At 40.6% G+C, this 26725-nt stretch overlaps 1 protein-coding gene across 4 annotated transcripts in view; it reads left to right on the top strand.

Annotated features, from left to right (window-relative positions):
• The window catches only part of dscamb (Down syndrome cell adhesion molecule b), a 130800-nt gene that overhangs the window by 5487 nt on the left and 98588 nt on the right, over positions 1–26725 (top strand). For all 4 annotated transcript variants that reach the window (XM_084951147.1, XM_084951146.1, XM_084951149.1 and 1 more), the window contains exons 2-3: positions 14317–14634; positions 16344–16490. In XM_084951147.1, coding sequence (XP_084807273.1) covers positions 14317–14634; positions 16344–16490 — 465 coding nt within the window. The remainder of the gene's footprint in view (positions 1–14316; positions 14635–16343; positions 16491–26725) is intronic.

Below are 26725 nucleotides of genomic sequence, written 5' to 3'. Positions count from 1 at the left end.
TTCTTGATGCAAAACCTGAAACGTGAAGATCTACTGCAAGGTGCTAATTCTGATTTAATAAAACTTTTTCAAGGTCAAAAGTTTGTTTCCAAAATGATTGACCTGAGCTGTCCCTCTGATGTACTCATTTGTAATTCTGTCCATCCTGGTCAAGTCTAAACATCTTCAACTCTGCCACCTCCAGCTTGGCCTTTTGTCTTTTTGTTAGTGTCACTGTCTCCAAACCATACACCATAACAGGGGGTCTCGAGCCAGTGTACTCCCAGTTTCAGTTCCAAACCTGGATATATCTGCAGGGTTGCATCAGGAGAGGTATAAAGTGTAAAATCTTTCCCAAATCAAACATGTGGATCATCAAGAATGAAACAAGGTCCTATACGCAACCTACAACAGCATTCAATCAAAAATTTGTATATTAACTGGAGTTTGGTTAATCCCAGTTACAAACACACCAACAAAACCTGTTACATAGTCAACTTTATCATTTTATCAGTACTCTGTATCGTACTGTACTGTACATTATCAGTCTGGATATGACAAGTTAACCAACTGTGACATGATCAGCACAGGCAGAAGATACTGAATGAATAAATATGTGTTGATACAACAGTACACTGTGGCCCGCTCTCTTTGCCCAAATAAGTTAAAAGCACTCAAACATTTGAGGAAGCTGATTTAAATTATGTAACAGTGACGTCAGACCAACGATATTGAAAAATAGCTTGCCATATCATTGCCTTTGAGCGGGTTTGTGTGCACTCGCAGTCAGCTGCTGTCTTCAGAGTGATTTTGGTGGGATAAAATGGCATATTACAGAGTCTGTCTGCTCTCAGTTTGACTGAATGAGGTTAAGCTGGCAAGTTTGTGAGATCTGTCTGAGATAATGTGGCGATTAATGATGAAAACTTGCAGATCTGTTGCAAGTCAGTTTCCGTCTGATTTGAAATTCAGAAATTCCTCCATAAATAGTGACATAGTTTCTGCAAGATGGCAATTTAAGTGCAAAATGACACAGGCACTCAGCAACCTCACTTTTATAAAGGACTATAACCAGAATAAAATTAGTTAGCAACCAGATAAGTTAAGTAGAAAGCCAATTAGAAAGAGACGGGTCCTGACTCAGATGACTGCAACGTGTTGGCAATCTCACAGAAGTTATCTGAAAACCTTCATCAATCTGTCTGGGAGTGGTTGCAGTCACACTGCGATTGTTTGCAGACAGGTTGGCTCCCACCAGGTGACCTCTGCAATAACCTTACAATCCAAAATAGTTAGAAGGTTGTTGCACAATCAACCCCTGGGTGACAAGTTGGTTGCACACCTAATTGCAATTGGTCAAAAATGAAAGTGTATAAAACAAAAAAAACAAATTTCAACACACTCACCAGGCAACTACATATAAAAAAAATAAAATGTTATTTCATTTATTTCTTTTTCATAGTTGCAGTGAGGTCTCCAAATGTTAGTCAGGAACTGGTTTAGTCTATAGTTCACAAAAAAATTCTCAAAAAGCTTCAAGTTATTGAAGTATAGTTTATTCAAAAATGAACAAAATGTGTCTCATCAAACCCAAAGTGTTAGTAGCACAATTTAATTAAACTACTCAATCTTCTCAATGACTTTTGTATCTTTTTTGGGTTTAAAGTGTTGTAAATTAGCTTTGCTAACTTGCTTTAGTTTGCGATCTGCTTCCAATCAGATGTTTGCTTTAAATAGAAATGATTCTAAACATGAGATTATATTGTTACAAGGTTGCATGAGCCTTTGTGACAATATCCCCCCCAAAATGAGTTCATTAGAAGTAAAACCTTGTTTCTCTATTTGCAGTTTTTGTGTGCTGCTGTTTTGCAAGAAGAAATTTGGTTTTGTGAAATTCAATCCAGTTTTGATTCCCCTTTTCCAAACAGGACAGAGAAATGTTATTTAATGCTTGTGTCAAATATAAAAACATGCATGAGCTTTTCATAAAATATAGATTATATGTGCACGCACACCAGTAGTCCCTTTTGGGTCTCATCGGTGTGTGTGTGTGTGTGTGTCTCTGCAGGCTCATTTGTGGTGAGTATCCCACCACAGTTTTTGCCCATTGTGGAAGACAGGTGTTGAAGGTGCGACGAGTTTGCTATCCATCACCCCTAGAGACAAACAATCATACTGCACCTCATAAATACTGCCTGTTAATCCAGTCGTCCACATACCAGGTCCAGGAATTGAACTCGACTCAAGGCTGAATTGATTCGCGTGACTTTGTCCTTAGCATGATGCATGCCTGATGTATTGTGGCTCACCAACTGTCTGCCAGCCTGTCTCTTTCTTTCCAGTGATGCCTCTGAGCTTGGCTTTTCATGGACCCTCCTTGTATATTCAAATCTGCATCTCAGTCAGTTTATTCAAAAATGCATTTCCTGGAGATATTTCATCATCAAGTCTGTCCCAGTGTCTCATGCTCCGTTGTCCGAATATTAAAGTAGGCTATGGGATAACGGAGCAGGCAAAGCTGGATAGACGGAGTGACAGAAAGACAAATGGGTCCAGCTTGGTTTCTTGACACTGCTCCTTATTTTTAAACCTGGCACAGATGCTAAGATTTAAGACCAAGTTAGTGGCGGTTATTTTTAGCTGGCCATTTTTAAAGCGCTGTCATCTTGTTTGTAAGGTGTGTGAGAATATGCCTGTGTGTGTGTGTGTGTGTGTGTATGAGATGTGGAAGGTAGTGCTGTATTTCCTGGTGTTTATGTGAAGTATATATATAATGTGTCGGGAGGCTTTACGGAGTGTGTGTTCCTGTGTGCATGCAAACCAGTGCGTACGTGAGTTTAATTGGGAAGTGGGGTGGGTGGGTTAGTGTGTGACATGGAGTGGATCCACAGGAGTCTGATTTATGTCCTTCTGGCCACTCATCGATCCCTCGGCCCGGTGTGAGACTGAGTGCATTGTCAATAATCTTAGCAGTTTGTGGTATTCCTAGAATTCCCAGACCTCCTTTGCTCAGGCCAAGGTGTGATGCTGCAGTAAGCCATCTTGTCCAAGATCAAATAAGAGGACGCGGGGCCTGGCTTCAGTGCATTTGATTGTAGGGTAGTGTAGCAGTGAATATATCACTTTGCTGGGGCTGTGCTGTTGAAGAAAATAGAGACTTGCCTCTATCGTTCGTGCAAGAGGAGGTAATTTGGGCAAAGCCCCACACGGGTCCCTAGAAGCTTGTAACATTTATATACTGTATGTGTTTTTAAGCGTCCCGCAGACATTTAGCAACACATAGACGAGGTCTATTATGTATTGCTCTGTGTCTCTATCTAGACCATCCATCCCCACAAGTGATTATGCTAATTAGTGTTTGATCAGATGATTAAATTAAAACTCGATTCATTCAAAGGACTAAATGCTCAGAATACATTTGTGTCTGCTTGGCTGCTCGGCTTCGCACAGCACAATTCCCCTCGTGTCCTAGCCACTGGAGGAAAGGATGACCGGAAAGGAGAAGGGAAGAAACTGTACAAAACTGCCTCTCATTTTATTCAGGCAGGCGCACAGAGGGAAACGAGGACTGTAATAAAGCAAGCCAGGGGGGCTGAGGAAGAGTAGAGGAGGAACGGAGAGAAACAAGGAAAAGGAGAAAATAAAGATGTGTGTGTGTGTGTGTGTGTGTGTGTGTGTGTGTGTGTGTGTGTGTGAGTGTGTGTGAGTATGCCGGGGGTGGGGGTGCTGAAAGGATCCCGGCTGTGGTCCCCTAAGTGTTGAATAAACATGCTTGATTTAGGGAAATGGCTGTGATAAATGTTTAATATGATAAGTCCATAAAGACGGTCAAATGAGTCTGGAGTATTAAAATGAGTACGGCACGCAGCAGCAATCACAGCAGCTTTGGAGGGGGAGGAGGTGGTGGCGGTTGGAGGGCCTGATAATGGCAGGCAGAGCTAACAGGATGAGAGCAGCCAGCTGCTGTGACATCAACATTAACACACTCTACCAGCTGCTGGTCACAGAAATTTCTTGGACAAAACAGGGACAGTGGTATGTATCTTAAAAGGGTAACCGAGGCAATAATTGTATTATTACCTGTGCAGTATTGGCAGCAATAAAATCACAAGTGTAAAGCACTTCTCAAAATCGAGTTCAGGAGGGTCGCAAAAAAGCTAATAAGGACGCTGCAATCAGCTGGAAGAACAAGGCGGGCTTAAAATGATAGTGCAATTCAAACCAATAGCTCATTTAAAAACACAGAAAAAGGCTGACAGAACAGGAAGAAACCAAAAAAAGCATATGTGATACTGAGCATGGGCGTCGCGTTAGCAAACAAACATCCAAATGCTGATGGTGAAGATATCTGCAAATCGTGTTCGCTGGCAACAAGTTTAATTTGTTTTTCCTTTCAGTGTCAACTCCTGCGGAACAAAGTTTGCTCATTGCTGCTTCCTTCTGGCTATGTTTAGACACCCAGAACCTGCATTATTTCCTCAGAGCTAATATCGACAATCAGTTTTCTGTGGTCTGGATTTAACTATCTCTGTTGCACCTCCTCTGTACGTAAATCGAGTTGGTTATGTGAGTTTGCCGATGCTTGTGTTGTGAAATCAGGTGTTTGCTTTGACTTCTAAGTAAACAGAAAAAGTTTCCTCTGCATATTTTGCACAGGTGTGCCATGGCTACCTAACAGATTTAGCTGGCACAGATAAAATAACAAAGCCTGAGGGCCAAAGGCTATCTGTGTCAGGTCAGCCTCTTCAGAAGCTTCTCATATACCCCTATGAAACCACCATGGAGCTCCCTAGGTACCATCCAGGTGGACAGCAGTTATGATAAATCCAACAGCAGCAACTTTTGTGAAGGCCCTTAGACTTAATGCTGGGTGACATAATAAGGTTGCTTGTCCAGTATGTGTGTTATCTGCTTATCTAACTGAGGTTGGGCCTCTGGTAGACTGAAAAAGCATCTGTTCAGTGAGAATGTTGCTGCTTAATCATGTTATCAAGAAAGGCAGTGTATGTTGACCATTAGATTATTTTGGAGGTGATTTGATTATATCCAGTGAAGGCTCAATCAAACCTGTTGAATACATACAGACAGTCTTAAAGGACAGAAGATTATGATGTCTATTTCTGACAAACCTGGGCCTGACTGTTCTATAAAGTCATCATTATAAATATAGAGCCATAGCAACGCAGACTCTTCGATGAAGCTGGACTTACTTCTTTAAAGGATGTATTTGCATATGTTTCTTAAGAGAATGGGTTACTGATTTAGCGATGTATTATTTGAATAAAAACTGTGGCAGAAAATATACAGTTATGGTAAAAAGAAAGCACATCCTCTTTAAATTCTAAATTTTTATGTATCAAACATAATAATCTTGGCCACAGCCGATCTTGCAATTAGGAAAATACAACCTCAGTACCTCAGATCTTACACTGCGTCATTATTTATTTAACAAAAATTAAGCCAAAATGTAGACAAAGTGTGTGAAAAACTAAGTACAACCTTGTGGCATCCACAAGAATTAAGAGGGTAAGTAGAAGCCAGGTCCTGCTAGTCAAATGGACTTGATTAACTGATCATCAGAGCATGGGAGGCCCTCTATGAGACAGAAGGTTTGGCAGTTTGATGGTCCGGAGCATTCAGGTGTGTGTTAACATGATGCCACAGAGGAAAGACATCAGTAACTATTTTAGACGAAGCAACCGCTGCCGTCTATTAATCTGGGAAGGGCTATAAGGCCATTTTCAAACAGTCTGAAGTCCATCATTCTACAGTGAACATTCAAGACAGTTACCGGTCTTCTCAGGAGTCAATTTCCCAGCAAATTCACCACAAGGTCAGACTGAGCAATGAGAAGCCGAGAAACTGCAACAAATCCTTCAGTGCTACATCTCAGACTTTACAGCCCTCAGTTAGCATGTTAAATGTTAAAAGTTCATGACAGTACAATTAAAAAAAGAATGAACAGGTTTGGCTTGTTTGGAAGGGTGAAGGCAGGAGAAGACACTGTCACTGAAAAGGACATGACGGCACAGCTAAGAAAGTTGCAACAAGCTCACAAGACCTGTGTAACAATGTCCTTTAGACAAATGAGACCAAAGTGGAGATTTCTGACCGTAATGCACAGTGTTGTGTTTATAGAAAAGCTCCACAGAGCTGCTGGAGATGACTGCGGCTTATTCTGCAGCCACAGAGCCTGGGCGCCTTGCAGTCTTTGAATTGCTCACAAACTCCTTTGTATACCAAACTGTTCTACAATATAAACCTTAATATTGACAGATGGTCTACTTTCTTTTTACCATGACTCTAGGCAAGCAGAACAATGCTACCGGTATCTTATAAGTGAGCACATTACATATGTGTAGTAGCACGAGTGAGAAGTTATTGTATTTAGATTATAGGATGGAGTTATTATTCAAATTAGCAAGTTGGGTTAGCAAGCTACATCCATAAACATCACAAAAACAGATACCTGCTAACTGGTGCTAAGTTCTAGACTAACAAAGTAGAATAATTTCACTCACCAATACTGGAGTTAAAACTTTTTAAACTTCCACCAAAAATGCTCCGAAAAAGCAGCAACAGCTGTCCTGACTGGAATTTGAGACTTAGACTTAGAGACTTAGAGCTTTTTTTATTGTCATTGTGCAGTTTCTTGCACAGCGAAATTGGGTAGCTGAACCACAAAGGTGCTAAAGTAAGAAGAGAAACCAATATACAACGAAGGCGGAAAATAAATAAATAAATAAATAGAATAAAATAAAAAAACGGTGTATATGTATACATATGTGAGTGGAACTATATACATGGTGTATGTGTAGGAAACATTGAAACAGACTGGGACCAAAATAATAATAATTATTTTTTAGCTTAGAATTAGCCTAGCTAATCCTAGCAGAGCGCTACGTAGCACCAATTAATCAAAGTTTTCTAGCTAGCTAAAATAGATGAACTGCTATTAATAAATAAATAAAAAATGATTTATTGATACATTTTCTTTTACATTTAAAAAGGTAACATCGTTTTAAATGTAAAAGGCATCCAGCATGCCTGTATGTATGTGGTGAGTATGCAGAGATAATAAATCAGTGATTAAATGAGACCCTCGCTAGATTATGTGCTGCTTTGATTGTTACTTGGTTCCTTCCATTTGATGTTTCCTTCACACAAATAAAAGCATTTACATTATTAATCGGTGTATAAAAATAAACTGTATCTTCGCTCCTCTCAATCAACTTTCACCTGGCAAACTTATTAAAATTAAAAGATAACAACTCAACCCCCACTGTGGAGTTCACGGGATAGTCCTCTGATTATTTTATGTAACATACAAAAAATTTATTGGTTTATACAGTAAATACATTACTAAATGCTTCTTTTTAGCAGTGCTGGATTACTTTATACAGCACACCATCAATGTTGCACCCTGTGGGAATAAATCACCCCTAAAATATATTTATAACAAACAATCCTGTGCCTGTTTGTCAAAAGGATTAGCATTAGCTTTCTATAAATACACGGTTTTTATTCATGTTAATTGGGTTGAGGAGAGGCAACAGTGCAGTGCTGCTCTCCTCAGGTCTTAGTAAAATTAGAAAATTATTTTAATTAATAGGTAAAACTGCAGGTGTTGAAATCTTAAATCATCTGTAATAAGTTTGGTCTAATTGGAGAAGCTGCTGCGGTTCAGTAGCAGCGTTTTCCAGGTTCACATAGTAAAATCCAACTCCTTGTAAATCTGCAGTGGATATATGCAACAATTTCAAAGCAGTGCTTTTTTGTTTACTTTATTACAGACCTTGGTTTCCCTCCACCTTCTAGTGCGCTTGTTATATTACATAGCAATATTAGATTTCTACCAGTGGAGGTTTTTATTCATCAGCAGCAGCAGCAGAGGGAGCTGCTATAGTTTGCTACGGTATAATCCCTCATCAGATTCACTTGCACTCATCATCATCAGCAGTAGCAGCAGCATAATTTAGACATCAACGTCTTTATTGCTTAGTTATACTAACTGAGAACCAGTCCAGGGTCTCTGGCTTTCCCTTGATGAGACAGCCAGCCACTCTGGCCCATTTAAGACATGAAAATAGACCAGGGAGGAGGAGGAGGAGGCTCATCTGCTGTGGGGGCCTCGTTTTTAGAGTTGCCCGCCCCTCCTAGACATCAGAGGACTGATCTGTCGGTGTGGATCAGCAGCTTGCGTACAGCCAGCCCTTTCTGTCACAGCCCTGCTTAATATTCATGAGAGCAAATTGGAATACAGTCATTTAACTTCCATGCATGGTGTATTGCCTCTGGGCAGATCAGATCAGTGGGAATGCTTACTCACAGTGGACTCCCTGGCCCTGGCTGGTTATCATCTCCCTGTATCAGAGCTCCTAGCTCTATACATAGCTCTACACATATTGCTTTCAAGTTCGTAGACTGATATAAAGAAAAAAAACTTACTTTGGTGAAATATGATTTTCATCCATGGTAATCAGATTAAATGAAATACAGTGTACCTGTACAGTGTATTTCAAATTTGGGTCACCCACAGGTCAAGGCCCTATTTTTAGCTGCTGGGAATAAAGCTTGATCACATGCTCGAGCGCTGCCTACATCACACTAATACTACTATCCATAAATGCACAGAGCAGGAATTTGTTAAGGTTGAAAATTGCTTCAGCTGTTAGTGTTGAATGTGAGTGAGCCAGGTATGATCTCCACATCCCAGGCAGACATGCCCTGAGGGCACAGAGCACAGAGCTGCTTTAATTACCCAAGGTTCCTGCTGTCACATTGTCACTATGAGGTACCCGGTGCCACGCTACCATGCAGTGCAGAGTCCCCATGCTGCGGTGGCGTTGACAACTCAGACAATGGATCTGCTCGCTCAACAGATGCAACACAAGTGCCCCCTGAAATATGGGAAGCTGAATCAATCCCACTACCTCTCTGATTCTCTTTTTGCCCCTTCTTGTTTGCTTTCTGCTGTTCTCTCTTCTTCACATGTCACAGAGAGTTCATGACAAAAAAGCTAGCAGCTGCATAAAAGATGGAATATGTTGGTGTGGGATGAGAAGTCCCATGTGGCACCGGGACCATTCATCTTAACTTGCAAGGACACACGAGAGAGGAAAACATCACACAAACTCTAAGTGACTGTAGCATGTTTTGAGCATGTGTCAGGCTGAAAAAGTAATTAAGCGGCGAGTCAAGGACTTCAGGACCTGTGGAATCAACCATGTATACTAATCTTTATTATCTTGCATTAACACTGATTCACTGTTTACTTGGCTCTGCTGTGGATGGTAACAGCCTGTCAGCCGATCAGTTATGCTGTGGAAAGGAGCACAGCTATGGTTCATAATAGGTGTTGTTTGCTGTATATACAGTAATTCTGTAGGAATGTTACAGCTTCTCTGAAACAGATCATCAAAAGGTCAAACACGCAATAAACAGATTTTTCTAATAGTTTTTCAGTTATAACATTAAACAGACAATAGATTACAACAGCTCTGCAACAAATGACTGTATAGTTATGTTTAAATATCTGTGTGGCAGTCTAACAACAGACACACTACCTACCTTTGTCGTCCCATTAAAGCAGATGGCAATAAACAGAGAGCTAATTTTCCCATATCTTACCTTCCCAATAAAAACCTTTAAACTTTTACGTGATGTTTTTATGTGTATAATGCACATATAAAACACTATAGAACGAGGACACAGTATAACACAATACAAAATGGTGCTCTAAGGAATATTTTTATATGGTCAATGGGTCAATTTTTTTAGTAATAAACTCTCCAAAAATGATCACCTGTCGCTACACACCACTGTTGTATCTTTCATCTTATTGTTTTATGATGGATAACTTCTGTTCACTCTTCACGCCTCTTTAGTTTTACAAGAAAGCTCTTCTAAGGGGAAAAAATATGTATACATATTGGTTCATAACCAAACAAAAGATGGAGACAGCTGGCATCTAGCTGGTGAACTTAGTGTAGCATTTAGCAGGAGCGGGTGGAGACCAAAGCAGAGCTAAAAGGAGAGCCTCTATTGGGCTTTTATGAATCAGAATCACAAACACATCTCCAGATGTAATAAAATGAATGATAATATTATTCCATGTAAGTCAACCGTTTTTGCGCCATGGACCGGTTTATGTCCAACAATATTTTCACGGACCGGCCTTTAAGGGTTTGTGGATAAATACAAAAAAAGAAAACCAGCACCACTACCAAAAAAGAAGAAGATTTATTCATAACACACGGGAAAAGACCCAGGGAAACCGAGTTAACGATAAAAATGATAAAAAAAAAAAAACCCCGATAAAAACCGATAAAAACCCCGAAACCCATAAATTTTACACCCAAGCCTCAACTCTCGTGGCCCGGTACCAAACGACTCACGGACCATTACCGGTCCGTGGCCTGGGCGTTGGGGACCGCTGATGTAAGTAATAGTGTGATTTAATATGCATTTATTTATTTTTGGTGATATAGTCGCGTTTGATGTGTTTATATACGTTCTTATATATTCTTACATGCTTATAACGCTATCCACACACAAACACTTCATACACATACACTTCAGCCCTGTAGAGATTTCTTTATAGCTTTGAAAGTCTTAAAAAATAGTAAATAATGATAGTTTTTAACATTATTGCTCCAATATCTGTCTCATTGCTTCCTAAGCCAGTTGCATAAACAGTGGGAATTACAGAAGTGCAACGTGTAAACAAAATACAATCTGTGCAATAATGGGTTTGAGCTAGCTATAGGAAACTGCAAGAATAGCACTCAAAACTACGACAGTAAGCACCAGATTAGTGAATAAAAAGCTTACATTTAAAAGAGGGTAAATATTAAAAAAGTTCTCGTGATAGTTAAGGTTTACATAAAACAGCTTTCCTCATTCCTCCTGTCCCTCTGAAGATCCCGAAAAAAAAATCATAGTCAATTATAGATGCATATAATGCATTATTGAACAGTGTCATTTATTTCACCTTTTACAGTTGAGCTCATGAAAAATTATGCCAATTACTGATTTCCTCCCGGGCAATGTAGTAAGTGGTTGGACCCTGAGGCCATTTGTTGGGGCATGACTTGCTGCTCTTTGTGAGGTCGAGGGGAGTGATGTACATGCGTCATCACACCATTTTGCGGTCTGGCTCCTGAGTTTAGTCAATTAGGAAAACGAGCAGTGCAGCGATATGCGCACTTTCACCAGAGTCCATTTCTTTGTTAAATTAAATCAATCTCACTCAGCCAGTCTAAATTGAATAGCTCTCACCTACTTTTAAATGTGAAATAGGCGAATATCAAAACAGCCGTGGCATAAATCCTAATCCAATTTCTCTGATGCTCGCGAAGAATAGAAGCTTTTCAAGCAGCCGCACACTTCTTTAATCTATCTTCTCTCGAGACATTTTCTATTGTAACATCTTCAAGAGTCAATTAACTTCACTTGAATAATTTGATCGGAAAACTTTGAAGTGTGCTAGCTGTTTGTAACTGGATTTGTTTTTCTAAATTAAGAAAAAATATTATGTGTATTTTTTAATTTCGTTTAAATAAAATTGACAAACTTTCTTCACTTACTTCCCCAAATCAAATCAATTGAAGTTTACAAAATATAACGTTTTACTACATGTATACACACACCTCATTCACAACACAAACTGTCTTTAGCATAATCAGCTGTATATTTTGGATTTCACACGAGGGAAATTCTCTGCTGGATGAAAACGAATCAAAGCAGTATGTTTAAAATATCTTGACACGAGTGATTTTAAAGTGTCTTCTCCTTCTCACTAACCTTGAGCACCATCAGGTGAGGCTGAACCCCCCCCCCCAAAAAAAAAACTACTACCACCACCACCACCTCCGATCTGTATTATCAACAGAGCAGTGAGAAGATTGATACTCCCAGTGCCAGCTGGAAAAAGAGAATGAATCAGAATTTAATATGACTTTGATGTATTATTTTCATCTTAGCCGGTGCCACAGACCCATCGAGAACCCGGCGCACAATCCCACAGCGTCTTAAAATATTTAAATTGGCTAAAACTTTTTGATGTTAGAGACTGTACAGGTATATGAAAGTTTCTCTGCTGGGAGCATATATAGTGCACATTGCAGAAATTTTATTTGGACCACCCACTCTTAAAAAGTCAGTCTTTCTATAAACGCATATGTGACATTTACACAATCTGCTTTATATATTGTTGAAGAAACTGTATATGCAATATATATTATAAGATATAAACTATATAATACGCTATATTTAACAAATACCTATTTTTTCACATATCTGAGAAACATAATGAGTTGTGTAAACATCTTATCATCCCTTTAAACAAATGAATCTGCAGAAAATATTTTGCATGTATGCATATGGGCATGTTCTAGGACAGGCAGATAACATATTGCAGACAGGCAGCAAGCAGAGTCACGTATTGTATAAAAAAAGGGATGCAGACATTGATTGATTGATACTTGCTACTTGTGGGCTGTACTACAGTCTGAGTCACAGCTGACATGTTAAAAACCATAATTACAGCATCAAAAATGTGTTTTCTATAAATATATTATTTTATTGTGTCTTACATTTTTCCTCACAAAGGTGATTAGAGCCCCCTAAAAACTATAATGCAAGCCATATAAGGCACTTTGCTCCTTTTTGGTAAGAAAATTTAGGCTGCATTCTTGCCAACAGGGAGACCAGGCAGGCATGGTGAGATATTGCAGTGATACCTGTGATATTACAGTCTCAGTAGAAAAAACAGCATTGTTTAATTTGACATAACAATTGATATGATTCTGTTTTTTAAACAAATGTCACCAGTGTGTTTTAATACAGGAAGAATAAACAGCTACCATCCCATTTGTGGGTTTCTAGCTAGCTAAAAAAAACAACAAAAAACAACTAACTTTGTTAGCGCTAAACATTTTAATGTAGAAGTTTCAAATACATCTAAAATGAGTGCACTTTTTTGACATAGTTTTTTGCGGGTTTGAATGCTACTAATATCAGTGTTAGCTTGTTTATTTTGTATTTTATTTTAAATTAGCATTAGCCTTTATAGCACTAATTTAAGCTAACATAAAAGATAAGGTTATTTTCGCCATTTATTCATATTCCTGGGGGAAAAAAACTCTTTCACTTGCTGTCTATTTGCAGAAGCACCATTTACCCCTTATAATATAATATTATTTAAATTATTTTGTAAGAAAAAATGCATTTATAAGAAAATACTGTAGTGGGGGGGGGGGGCAATATACAGAACACTGTTTTATCTAAGCTTAATGTAGCAAATGCCCTGAACTAGAGTCAAAACATTTAAATGAAATGTCTGTATAGTTTTTTTTAGTGTAGTGGTGTAGTGTAGTTTATATAACATTGAAAATATAGGTCTCTGTCCAACTTTTCAATATATCTGCATATTCCTTTCTCGGGAGAAAGGCTCCAGCAGTGATCCTTACCTCCATAATAATTTTTGTGTGTTGAATTCCTAATCTTCAAATGAGTGTTTTGCATGTGTACATGTGCAGGTCAGTGGAGTGTCTCATTGCTAGTTCAGAGCTACTGGAGCAGAGAAAAGGATGGAAATGTCTGCAATTTGAAACCTTGTTAGGAATTTATGAAGTGCTAAAATGTTTTCTCCCCAGAGAGGGTCCAAGCCAGCTGCCAGTGCCACTGTAAGCCATTTACTGCAGAGCTTTGCCACCAGGCTGAGGCGACAAGGCATACACACACAAATGCTGTATTTTTGCCTGAAATACAAACAAACTGTCTTTTCACAGAACCTCCGATCGTAGACATCTGCTGCCTTGGCTTCTTCACTCTGAAATCAAACAGCTGTAGATTTATATGCAGCTAATTGATCCAACATTGACATTTATTACCCTCCTATCCTCTTGAGAATGCTCCTGCACTAACTACATTTAATGCCATTCTCTTTACAGTGATGCCAGTTTAAACTGAAGCATGAACATAATCACGGCCGTGGACCTTATTTCATAATTGATGGGAGTTTATGTTAATTTAATGTTCCCAAAATCCCAGGGATGGGAATACACTGATGAATCCATAACTGCTGATCATGAGCAATGAATAAGCAACACTTGGAGTCAGAGATTTTTAACAAATACTGATTCAATCTTCTTCATCTTAACTATTTTAAATTGATACTTAAATATCAAGAGCTTAATATCAGGAGCTTATTTATCAACTTATGTTAAGGTGGTGCTTTCAGCAATAATTACTGCAAAATTTAAAAATGAAAGACTGATAAATAAAAACCACAGATTGTGATGTTCTCCTATTTTTTTTCTTTTTCTTTTCCAGTTTTCAGTGAAGACCTACATTCCAGCTTATACTTTGTCAATGCATCTCTGCAAGAGGTAGTATTTGCCAGCACCACAGGGACCTCTGTGCCCTGTCCTGCTGGGGGTGCGCCGCCTGCCTCGTTGCGGTGGTATCTGGCTACCGGCGAGGAGATCTACGATGTCCCCAGCATCCGTCACGTTCACCCCAATGGAACCCTCCAGATCTTTAACTTCCTGCCATCCAGCTTTAGCAAGCTGATCCATGACAACACGTACTACTGCACTGCCGAGAACCCTTCTGGCAAGATTAGGAGTCAGGATGTCCACATCAAAGCCGGTGAGTGTCCAGATAAGGGTTTGAAGGACTTGTTGTTATTGTGATGATGGGGAACTTGCATGGGTATGAATTTAACAGACTGAGTGTACAACACTTGTAGTACTGATAGTGTTATTTTTTTGTAGTTTAGTGCAGCGGTCCCCAACCTTTTTTTGCGCCACGGACCGGTTTATGCCCGACAATATTTTCACGGACCGACCTTTAAGGTGTCGCGGATAAATACAACAAAATAAAACTAGTACCGGTACCGAAAAAAAGAAGATTTATTCATAACACATGTGAAAAGACCCAGGAAAACCGAGTTAACGATAAAAACGATAACAAAATAACGCTGAAAACCGATAAAAACCCTGAAAACCATATTTTTCACACCTGAGCCTCAACTCTCGCGGCCCGGTACCAAACGACTCACGGACCGATACCGGTCCGAGGCCCGGGGGTTGGGGACCGCTGGTTTAGTGGTTAAGTCCAGCAAAGGTCCAAAATCTTACAACAATGCTGCTTAAAGGCTTAGAGCAACTAATGATTGCTCTGTAGGTATAGATCAGACAGTTGCCAGGCAGAACCCCCCTTGATGGTCCAATCCCAAGTTGTTCTCAGGACATGCAAGGTCACTTCTCTCTTTGGGAAGAAACCTAAGGTAGCGCTTTAGATTAGGAGAAACTGGCCTGATAATGTTGGACTTCAATGCACAGCTTTTGGAAGCAGTCTACTGGAGAAGGCTGGACGTTAGTCCAATCTGCTATTGCCCTCAGTGATTGGACAGGGCAGTGTCGGACAGAGGTGGGCATACTTGTATCATCCAAGCTTAGTGCCTGAAAACTGGGGTTTTCCCTAGTGTCAAAAAAAGAGATCCTGACTGTAAAGCACAAAATAACAGCTCTGAGTTTCTGGTAGTTTCTTGGAGTCCCTGAGTAGGATGATGGAAGTGACCCAAGTTGGAGACACCATTGTCCTACTGGGGGACTTCAGTGCTCATCTGGGCAATGACAGTAAAACTGGAGGGAAGCGACTGGGAAGAAAAATCTGAATGATCTGAATCCAAGCACTGTTCTGGCATTGAAATATTTGTCCATAAATAACACCACTTTCACGCATAAGAATGTTAACCAGGACACCCTAGGGCACAGGTCAATGATCAGTTTTGTAACTGTATCAGTAGACTTTTGGCCAAATGTGTTGAACAATCAGGGGAAGAGAGGAGCTCAGCAATAACTAATGGTGAGTGGAGGATGCCAATTAGTCCAGCCATGCCTAAATGTATACTGAGGAAGTGCGTCCCACCTCTAGTAGAACTTCAGCAGCATTCTGACGGAGGCTGGGGGTCTGAATAGCCCATGTTATTCACCTCCGTTGATCTGTTCCTACATAGCTACAAGGAGTTGTGTAAGGTGGTTGATACCTGCTGTGGACTGTGTTCTCTGAAACACAGATAAGATTAGAAGTTCATGCTATAACATGCACCAGTTTTGTAGTTAAGTTTTTTTAGGTGAAACTTGTGTCTCTACTTTAAGCTACACATTCCACTACCATGGAAAGTGTCCCCTTCTTTGCAATTTTATACCATAGATCTGAACTCTGATGCTTTCTTTGATGGCAGACCCAGTTTGCTTCACCCTATATGTCTTTAAAAAAATGCATAATAATGTCATTTTTTTGCCCTGTAAATGAGACATGCCTTTTAATTCTGTTTTTTTATTGTTCAATAGTATCACGGGAACCCTACACAGTCAGAGTGGCTGACCAGAAGGCTATGAGAGGGAGTGTAGCCGTGTTCAAGTGCATTATTCCTGCTTCTGTGGAGGCCTACGTCACTGTCGTATCATGGGAGAAAGACACCGTGTCGCTCAGCTCAGGTAGGAGAAAAACTTCAAATATAGAGCTTTTAGCACGCAAAGCCTCCATGTTCACAACATGGTGATAATTGAACTTAATGTGTATATCTGAAGGTAAAAAGCAAACATTGATGCTAAAATGACCGACCACATTTGTAACTTTGTGCAAGGTATGTACTAAAAAAAGACTTTTAGTGGCCATGCCGGTAATTTCTGAGAGTTGTGTCCTTTTTTTTTTTTTTTTTTTTGCTGTTTATGCCCAGTTGCCTTCCACTTACTCTGCTCTGTGCTCTTTGGACGCTGTGTTCTGTTTAGCTGTGAGTCATCTTCTTACCTGTTTACTGGCTGAGTCTGCCATTACTGGGGCTCTGCAGCTCTATACAGCTATGTCCTCTCACTAGCCAGAGGATGTTGATAACTGTCACATTGAATCACTGGGCTTCTCTTTCTTGTACACACTCCACCTCAGCCAACGCCATTTTGAGTCCAGCAAGGGGTAAAGTGGGACAGTTTACATAGCATTACATACCAATGACCTAGTTTACCCTCCTTATTTGAATCCAGTGGCACAGCGTGATAGCGCAACACACCAGAACGTTCTGTAGCTTGAATTTTTACTCAGGTTAAATGGGATGCTTATCTCTTTGATTGCTCCATGTACTGCCCGCTGGCTGATTTTGCTTCATACTGTGGCGTTCAGGGACCTGTAAGTGAGCACTTGATGTCATTTGACTGAAGGCAGAATCTGGGACGGTGTTTTGGTGGCATTTTAAATGTGTGTGCTCAAGCATGAAGATGTGTCTTCTGATCCATGCCAGCGACTTATTTACTCGAGGTTACTCGAGTTACTCGCTGCAAGCTGCTGGTTGAAGACATTGCCTAATGTCACGGAGAGCGAGCAAATACGCAGCATGCAGATATGATTAGGTTCCGCAAATGAAATGAATCATGTAGACAAGACCCAGAGATGATGTTTATCTTAAGTGTGACTGAAAAAACAAAAGCGTCCATGCAAATGAAATACTTTTACGTGTGTTCTCTAGATCAAAAACAAAAGTTTGTTGACCTGAATTAGAAAATACATGAAGAACACCTCTCCGTGTATAGACCAGGAGTAGTATTTGTGCCATTTCTGCAAATTAAAATGCAATGTCTGCCAGTTATTTTTCCAAATCAGCTCTCATACAGTCCACAGTGATGTCTGTGCTTTTTACCGCAGGCCAGACGGCCTATAGAATATGCAGTGAAGTTTTGATGGATTATATTGTACACTTGGTGTTCTTTTGAGTTCTTTCACGAGTGTTCAAAAGAACAACGATATCGGATTGTCTGTGTTTACCCCAATAAGTATTGCAGCAGGCGAGTGCTGTCAAAAGCATGAGCACACGGTCAAAATCACTGCTGCTCGATGATAAATATTTGATGGTAGATTCTGATGCATGAGCGGATTCACCGCGCACTGTTATGGAGAGGGTATGTTTACTCTAGGAGGGTTAGGAGGTGTGTGTGTGTGTGTGTTGTGTGCTCGTGTTTGTGCGTGAGCAAAGAACAAGAGTGAGTGAGAGACACCATAAGGATACCAACCGGGCTTGACAATGGCAGAGGGATGCAGTCTGGCCCAGCCTAGTTTTCCGACTTTTTTTTTTTCCACAGCCCTTTCCTTTCTTTTATTCAGTTTTACATAAAAGACGATTTAGTCTCAGAGGACACAAAATAAAGCTATCCCACCGCCTCACTGAATTATTAATCTCAGGTTTTTGTTGGGAGCGGTAACATCAAGTGCACTTCTCTACCTTTGCACGGTGCATCAGAATTAGAAGAAAGACACATCTTTTATAAGATATTTCTCTGAATAGAGGCTGAAATAATCAAAATGGTTAAAACATTGTGGCAGATCATGGTGATAAAGACCTGCGGCTCTGAAACATCTAAGCTGATACCAACAATGTGCTCGCTGCTTAAAATGTTCAGGTGTGAGTTTTTGCCTTTTGAGATCTCTAAGTCGCAGAGAGGAAACTGGCTCAAATCGCAGCTGCTGACATCTGTGGAATATCCAGTGATTCACATTAGGGTCAAAAATAGATGCATAATTACAGACTAGAGCTTGTCTTAATTAATCAGCTGTGATTGAAAAGTTAATTACAATATGAATTACCTTTCAGAACGAGGACTGCTTAGTAGTCATTTGAAGCGGCCTGTTTTCAATGTGAATGAGCATGATGCAAGCTCACCGGGTCCTAATGTTGCCACTAACATACCATTAACCCGTCATGAATTTTAAAATGGATCTTGCAGCACGAGCTTTCAAATGGCCGGCTCCGATCGCCTCCTCGCCGCTTTTGATAAACAATTGACAGAGCTAATACAGAGATGAAAGGGGTAAAAAAATATGAAAGGAAGGAAGGTAGAGTAGGGAGGGGAGGAGTTGAGCTGTGTCCTACTGTGGTCCTGCCAGGATTTTATATGATGGACCTTTATTTGAATGCACGTGTGCGCTCCTGTTGTCTTACTACCTGTGTGCACACATTCATGTAAATGCAGAGCTTTTCTTTTTTTTTTACACACCCCGGTGTGTTTGCATGTCAAGTGCCCGTGCTTTTTGAAAAGGGATAGTGTGTGTCTCTGTGTTTTCTATCTACCTGCCTTTTGTCTCCTATCATTCATGATATGAGGCAGCTTAATGAGCTGGGCGGCCTTGGTTTCAGACAAGAGCTTCTGCAAAACCAGTGCTTAAACGCCGAATGAGCTGCAGAGAACATGTCGTGTCAGAGACCTTGTGCTCGTCTCTAGGATGCTCATAGTTACGTATGTTGTGCAATTTGAGCACAAATTCGCCCTCTGCTTGCATCGTCAGCCGTGAGCTGAAATCTGTCAAGTCTTAGATTAGTTCCTCTTGTGCCTACCGTGTACAGACCAACTTCTTATTGACTGTTCTTGCGCTCTATAGATGAAGAGGGAACATTAGCCCAAAGTTATCATGCTGTTGGTAAGAAAGGATGCACACAAGATAGCTCTCAGGGTTTAACTTTTGTTTTGCAAGTAGAGGCATCAAAGTTTGAAACTGAAAGAGCAGAATTTTCGGCGTAGTGCCTAGATGTGAGTGTTTAGATTATGTAATTGGACCCTTTCTTTAGGTTAATAAATTATAATTTGACTTGTATTTCTCATTAATGTCAGATTGCTGCCTATCTTGGTCTAGGATGTTGTCCCAAAAAGCATCAGAATCTTTCTTTTTAAAGATTGTGCCAAATCAAGTTTAATCTACAGGGAGTGCAGAATTATTAGGCAAGTTGTATTTTTGAGGAATAATTTTATTATTGAACAACAACCATGTTCTCAATGAACCCAAAAAACTCATTAATATCAAAGCTGAATGTTTTTGGAAGTAGTTTTTAGTTTGTTTTTAGTTTTAGCTATTTTAGGGGGATATCTGTGTGTGCAGGTGACTATTACTGTGCATAATTATTAGGCAACTTAACAAAAAACAAATATATACCCATTTCAATCATTTATTTTTACCAGTGAAACCAATATAACATCTCCACATTCACAAATATACATTTCTGACATTCAAAAACAAAACAAAAACAAATCAGCGACCAATATAGCCACCTTTCTTTGCAAGGACACTCAAAAGCCTGCCATCCATGGATTCTGTCAGTGTTTTGATCTGTTCACCATCAACATTGCGTGCAGCAGCAACCACAGCCTCCCAGACACTGTTCAGAGAGGTGTACTGTTTTCCCTCCTTGTAAATCTCACATTTGATGATGGACCACAGGTTCTCAATGGGGTTCAGATCAGGTGAACAAGGTGGCCATGTCATTAGTTTTTCTTCTTTTATACCCTTTCTTGCCAGCCACGCTGTGGAGTACTTGGACGCGTGTGATGGAGCATTGTCCTGCATGAAAATCATGTTTTTCTTGAAGGATGCAGACTTCTTCCTGTACCACTGCTTGAAGAAGGTGTCTTCCAGAAACTGGCAGTAGGACTGGGAGTTGAGCTTGACTCCATCCTCAACCCGAAAAGGCCCCAGAAGCTCATCTTTGATGATACCAGCCCAAACCAGTACTCCACCTCCACCTTGCTGGCGTCTGAGTCGGACTGGAGCTCTCTGCCCTTTACCAATCCAGCCACGGGCCCATCCATCTGGCCCATCAAGACTCACTCTCATTTCATCAGTCCATAAAACCTTAGAAAAATCAGTCTTGAGATATTTCTTGGCCCAGTCTTGACGTTTCAGCTTGTGTGTCTTGTTCAGTGGTGGTCGTCTTTCAGCCTTTCTTACCTTGGCCATGTCTCTGAGTATTGCACACCTTATGCTTTTGGGCACTCCAGTGATGTTGCAGCTCTGAAATATGGCCAAACTGGTGGCAAGTGGCATCTTGGCAGCTGCACGCTTGACTTTTCTCAGTTCATGGGCAGTTATTTTGCGCCTTGGTTTTTCCACACGCTTCTTGCGACCCTGTTGACTATTTTGAATGAAACGCTTGATTGTTCGATGATCACGCTTCAGAAGCTTTGCAATTTTGAGACTGCTGCATCCCTCTGCAAGATATCTCACTATTTTTGACTTTTCTGAGCCTGTCAAGTCCTTCTTTTGACCCATTTTGCCAAAGGAAAGGATGTTGCCTAATAATTATGCACACCTGATATAGGGTGTTGATGTCATTAGACCACACCCCTTCTCATTACAGAGATGCACATCACCTAATATGCTTAATTGGTAGTAGGCTTTCGAGCCTATACAGCTTGGAGTAAGACAACATGCATGAAGAGGATGATGTGGACAAAATACTCATTTGCCTAATAATTCTGCACTCCCTGTATAGCACATAAAAAAAAACAGCTGTTGGTGAAAGTGCTATGCATCTAAAATAAAAATAACATGAAAATACTTGACAAAATGACAAAATGAGTTTAAGAAGGGAAATGTTTGATCAAGCACTTGGCAATAGTGGGAAGAAAAAACTCTCTTTTAACAGGATGAAACTTCTGGAAGAACTAGGCTCAGCTGTCACTGACCACTGACGACACTTATCAACCATCTCATCATTTGTAATAGTCAGCCTCATATCGTTGTCTTTTAAATCGCTGGGGATTTGTAGCTTTGATTTCTAACTATTAAAATCAAAATGAAGATGTGGTGATATGATTCATTTGACGAGACCTATCAGGCCCAGTGCTGTAATGTACTTAGGCTAAGAGAAACTAAACCTGTACACCTGTACATCACATACTAATCCGGGAGGAAACCTGACACAGCCTAAGATAACGACGTGTAAGCCAGACCGATGACCTGCAGAAACGCCCTGGGGGACAGCTGGTAAAGAGGGGAAAGGTGAAGAGAGGTCAAGTAGGATGGGGAGAGGACAGGAAAAGAAGAAGGAGGCCATATCTCCCCGTCACAAGGAGATACGGCCTCCTTCAGGGAAAGAAAACGCATGCCTCTCGTCTTTTCAGGCAGGAGATTAGGTTAGAGATGAACGACAGGAAGGTTTATTGTGCGATACAGTAAGACACAGGCTTAGAGTGCGAAGGAAGGAAGGAAGGAAGGAAGGAAGGAAGGAAGGAAGGAAGAGACTCCACAGGTCCTGCCTACTTCCAGGGTGCCTACTTCCAGGGTGTGCTGCCATCTTGGCTGTCCACCAAGATGGCAGCACACCATAACTTGTCCACCATAACTTTTCTTCTCCGATGTTTGAATAAAATTTGGACAGTGCATAAATACTATAAGAGTACAGCACTTGTCTGTCGTCTAGATTTGGCCAAATCTTTGTATAAATATATTTTTACTATTCAGTAATATTTTTTTTAACCAAAAACATGTCTGCATACTTCATTTATTAACAAATATCACATTTTTTGCTTGTTTTGATTTTGTTTGCAAATTATATTGTGATAAACTAAATAATTCTAATATTTATTAACTGTTTATTAATTGCAAAATAGAACTACAAACATATCCTGTATCACTGGATCATACCGCGCACGTTTTAAAGAGAGAGTTTTTTTGGTTTGTATACACTATACATAATATATTGTAATATGGTGTTTATCCATAATGATAAAATCAGATGTTGACATTTTTTTATGTTTATGTTTGACTGAGGAAAATACTTCTCTTCTCTTCTCTTCTCTTCTCTTCTCTTCCATCCTCCTCCACCGGCCTTGACTGTCGGACTTCTTTCTTTTCCTCTCATCTCGTTGCATAACCTGCTTGGCACAGTGCCCCAGTCAATTTCCTCCTGCATGGAAAATGCTATTTTTTTTATTTGCTTTATGCAAATAACTCCATCCAATACTCAGAGCATCGGCGAAGGGGACAAAAAAAAAAATCTGGTTACATTTTTCAGTCACATGCGTGTTGGCTTCTTGCATTCTGCTCACTCGTCTCTCTTCCTTGTGAGTGCTTATAGGGGCTAATTAAACAGTTTGCTTCCTAATAGAATCACAGCCTTAACCAGCCAGCGGCCCAGTTGCGGGAATGTAAAGGATGTCTTCAAAGGGGCTACTGTAGGTATTTGGTTTACGTGATCACTGTTGCAGGACTTTTATCATGCCAGTGATGTGCCACCGTCTCCATTTTTCACTGAGATTGGCAGTGAGGGCACTGAGAAGGCAGGCAGAGATGGGGCTGTAAATTCAACACGCCCAAAGTCAGGCCAACCTTGAAAGGAGGGCACAGTGCTAGGAATGAGTTTGTGAGGGAATAAGATGCAATGAAATGTCGAGAAGGAGAGGACAGATTAGAAGAAAGGAAGTGAGGGGAGAGTTGGGGAAACAAAAGAGTGAGAAGGAAGGGCTAGAGAGACGTGTGGGTGAGGCTTTTTCTTTGGTAAACAAGAGACTGCATCACATTCGCCACATGATCTCGTCCCTCTGTCTTCGTCTTTAAAGCTTTCTTCACTCGTTCTCACTTTCAGTCTCTTTCAAATTTCTGTTTCTTCCTCCCCACACGAGCAGGGTTTGTTGATCTTGTTGTTTGGGGGGGGGGCTTGAAAATGGGTCAAGCACAAGAGTGCGATGACTGGAATTCAGAGAAAGCTCAAGATATTATTATGAGCATGTGTGCATATCAGCACATATATGTGCCTGTGTGTATGTTAGTGGGTGCATGGCTGTGTGTGTATGTGTGTGTTTGCACCACACTCCACCCATTCTGCAGTGAAACCCTATGAAAACAACACCGCCTATCATTTTGCTCCCCCCCTCCTCCCACACAGATCAGCAGTTAGTGAAATGCTGACCCTTGTCTTTCACTGCACCCCTTTTCCCAGTCCACACACACACACGCTCTTGTTTTCATATCTTAGTGAAGACATCTAATTGACATAATGCTTTCCCTAGCCGCTTACCCTAACCCTAACCATTAAAAATGGATGCCTAACCCTAAACCTCAGCCTAAACCTAATGATAACCTAATTGTAACCCTGACACTAAAACCACATTTTGAGCCTTAAAAATGCCTTTAAACTCGTTGGGACGGGCATTTTGTCCCCATAAGTGACTGCTGGTCCCCACAAGTATAGTGCCAAGCCAATTTTCTGTCCTCAACAAGGACGTCTAAACATGTACACACACACACACACACACACACACACACACACACACACACACACACACACACACACACTGACTCTAAAGGAGATGGGGTGCTTTTTGTTTCTATAGTATGTTTCTCTGTAAATGTGCTGCTTCTGAGTAACTATTTCTATTTTTAACAGCACATATTTGTTGTGTGTGCAGCTTGTGATGTTGTCACATAAGGAGTGTTTTGGGTTGGTGGGCTAAGGCCGCTCTCTCGTAATAAAAAAAGCAAAATCAATAGTTGTGTGCATTAATCACTCTGCTGCCACAGAGAATTATGGGAACGCGAACTGAAGGATGCATTTTGTGCATTTGCAACTTATGAGTGCTGCGTGAAGGGGAGTTTGGGGAATTGGAACAGGACGAGACAAGACCCTTTTAGCAAGAAGTGAGGTTAGAGCGGAGATGTTTTCTTGTGTACACGCATTGTGCGCGCAGTCATCTCACTGTTGCCTTTTCTTAGCTCGCTGTTGGGTGGCATTCACACCGTGTTATTTTGAAAGCTTTGATGTTTGAGGCTTTAAAATAGCTGGGATCACATTTTCATCTTGAAGGTTCTTTAATAAGCAGCGGTTTTTGGATGGTTCAGGAACATTTTTACGCTTTTTACATTATTATTTCGATTCAGATCTTCCTTCAGCACAGAGGAGAGATAAATAAAACCTCGCTCCCCTCTGACTTTCTCTTTGAGCTTCCACTGTTTGAAGTCTCCATCTTAGTTGTGGTGAGGGCTTGAGGACGTGATACATATTTGATAAGGATCGATACAAGGGTTACTGAGACTGAGATGGAGGGAAATCAATCTTGGACTGGGCTTCCCAAAAGCATCTTAAACCTAAGGTGATCTTTGAAGAATCCAGCTCTGGAGCTGATGCACAGACTCGTACATTCTCACAGAAACACAATGCAATTCTTAAAAAAAGTTCCTTTCATGTCCTCTCTTTTCCTTTTTCTTTTTTTTTAGTTCATCTGTTGAGCAACTGTTTCACTGATGTTCATGTTTTATATTAAACCGTCTACTGACATAATCGCTATGCACATAAAACAATAAAGCAATCTATTTAGTGATGGGGGACTGAACAGCAGGCAACGTTCTGGCACGGTGGCTGTGATTCCCAGCTGATACTCCATACGGATAGACAAAATCAACAACTGTTGAGGCGGGCACTCTTCCATCAGTGTTTACTAATAAACAGTAGCAATATGGCAGCCATTAGGCTGTTTAGGCTGAGAATGATTAGGGTGGTGATGGCTAGGCGCAATGGGAGACTGAACATGCTCTCATCTTTAATAGGCAATTTGGCTATGGGGGATGCCGCTTTGTTTTTGACTTGGCCTGAAGACAGAAGCTTAGATAAGCGCTGATTTGGAAGAGTGTGCTGCGAGTGCAGTGATCTCATTTTAGGAAATTTGTGTTACGGAAAGAAAGTGTAGACTATCAAGATGACATGCAATTTGAAGTTACTGTTGATCTTATACACATTGTCTTATTACCTTAACAAATAAGACAGAAATAGAAAGATGTAAATAATTTAGCTTTTTTTCCAGAGAAAAGTTAGAAATTTAAGTTTTATGGTTGAAAGAAGCTCATCTAGAGGAAAAGGTCCATCCTGTCTGAGCTTTTGGATTACCGTAGAGCAACGCTCTGCTGAAAATGGACTGGATCCGGGCCAGAACTAGCCTGGCGTCGGGCCAAAACACAGATTAGTAATAAGCATGGTGTGAGCTAATTACAGCCGGAACAAGCAATTAATTTCTGTTTATAAACTCTCCTGTATGTGGGCTGCTGAATGAAATGGCTGCGTAGGTGCAAGCACCCTGTGCTCATGCATGTGTCTGCATGTGTCATGCATGACAGGTGGTGGGGTTCACGGAGGAATGTGTCCATATGTTCCCAGCTGAAGCACTGGGATAAATTGAGACAAACTGGTGTGCTCAGTCACATCCCATAATGCAGCAGTGTCTGATCCCATCTTAAGTGACTGATTAGAGTAAAAAAGGCACTTAATAACTCAAATTACTCTGCTGACCTAATAGGGATTTTTCACTCCAATTTTTTCTCTCTCTCTCTCATCTTCCATCCAATCAAGGATTAATACGTGCTCTTATTCTTCTCCCAGGGTGGTAAATCTGTAAAAATACAGTAAATCACATTGAGCCTCTTTAAACTTTCACACAGTGCCTGGGAGCCCGTGGGCCCCATGCTGGGCATCTGTAACACTGATTAGACATGATCATGGTTTCAGAACACCTGCAGTGGACACCAATCAGAGAGTCGGAGAGAGGGATCTAATTTCACAACCAAACACTTTGTGGATGTATAAGTTCGTCTTAACATCCAGCTATAGCTTGTGAAAACACTACTGCATCTTCCCGAGTTACGGAGCTCTCCGTGTTATCTCAGCTCAGGTTTAGTTGCTACAAATGTTACCGGACAGCCTCTGTAAAATGCTTGGGACTTGAAAGACACGTGCACTGACCAGGCAGGATTGCCATTGAGTTGCATTATGGAAAATAAGAATCAGTGTCTGGGAGGCAGAATTTCCCTCTCGGGTCGATCAAATTTGACTAGACTTCTTTTTCTTTTCTTTGCTGTGTCTCCTCAAGCGTTGACCTGTTCACGTTCACCTGGGCTAGTGTTAGGATGCATTTTTGCCACGCGCTAA

The sequence above is a fragment of the Perissodus microlepis genome, chromosome 14, assembly GCF_051167445.1.
Source record: "Perissodus microlepis isolate ML-2025 ecotype Zambia chromosome 14, ASM5116744v1, whole genome shotgun sequence".
In the NCBI taxonomy this organism is placed as follows: Eukaryota; Metazoa; Chordata; class Actinopteri; order Cichliformes; family Cichlidae; genus Perissodus; species Perissodus microlepis.
Note: the sequence above shows the minus strand (reverse complement) of the source record. Positions and strands in the feature narration are given on the sequence as shown.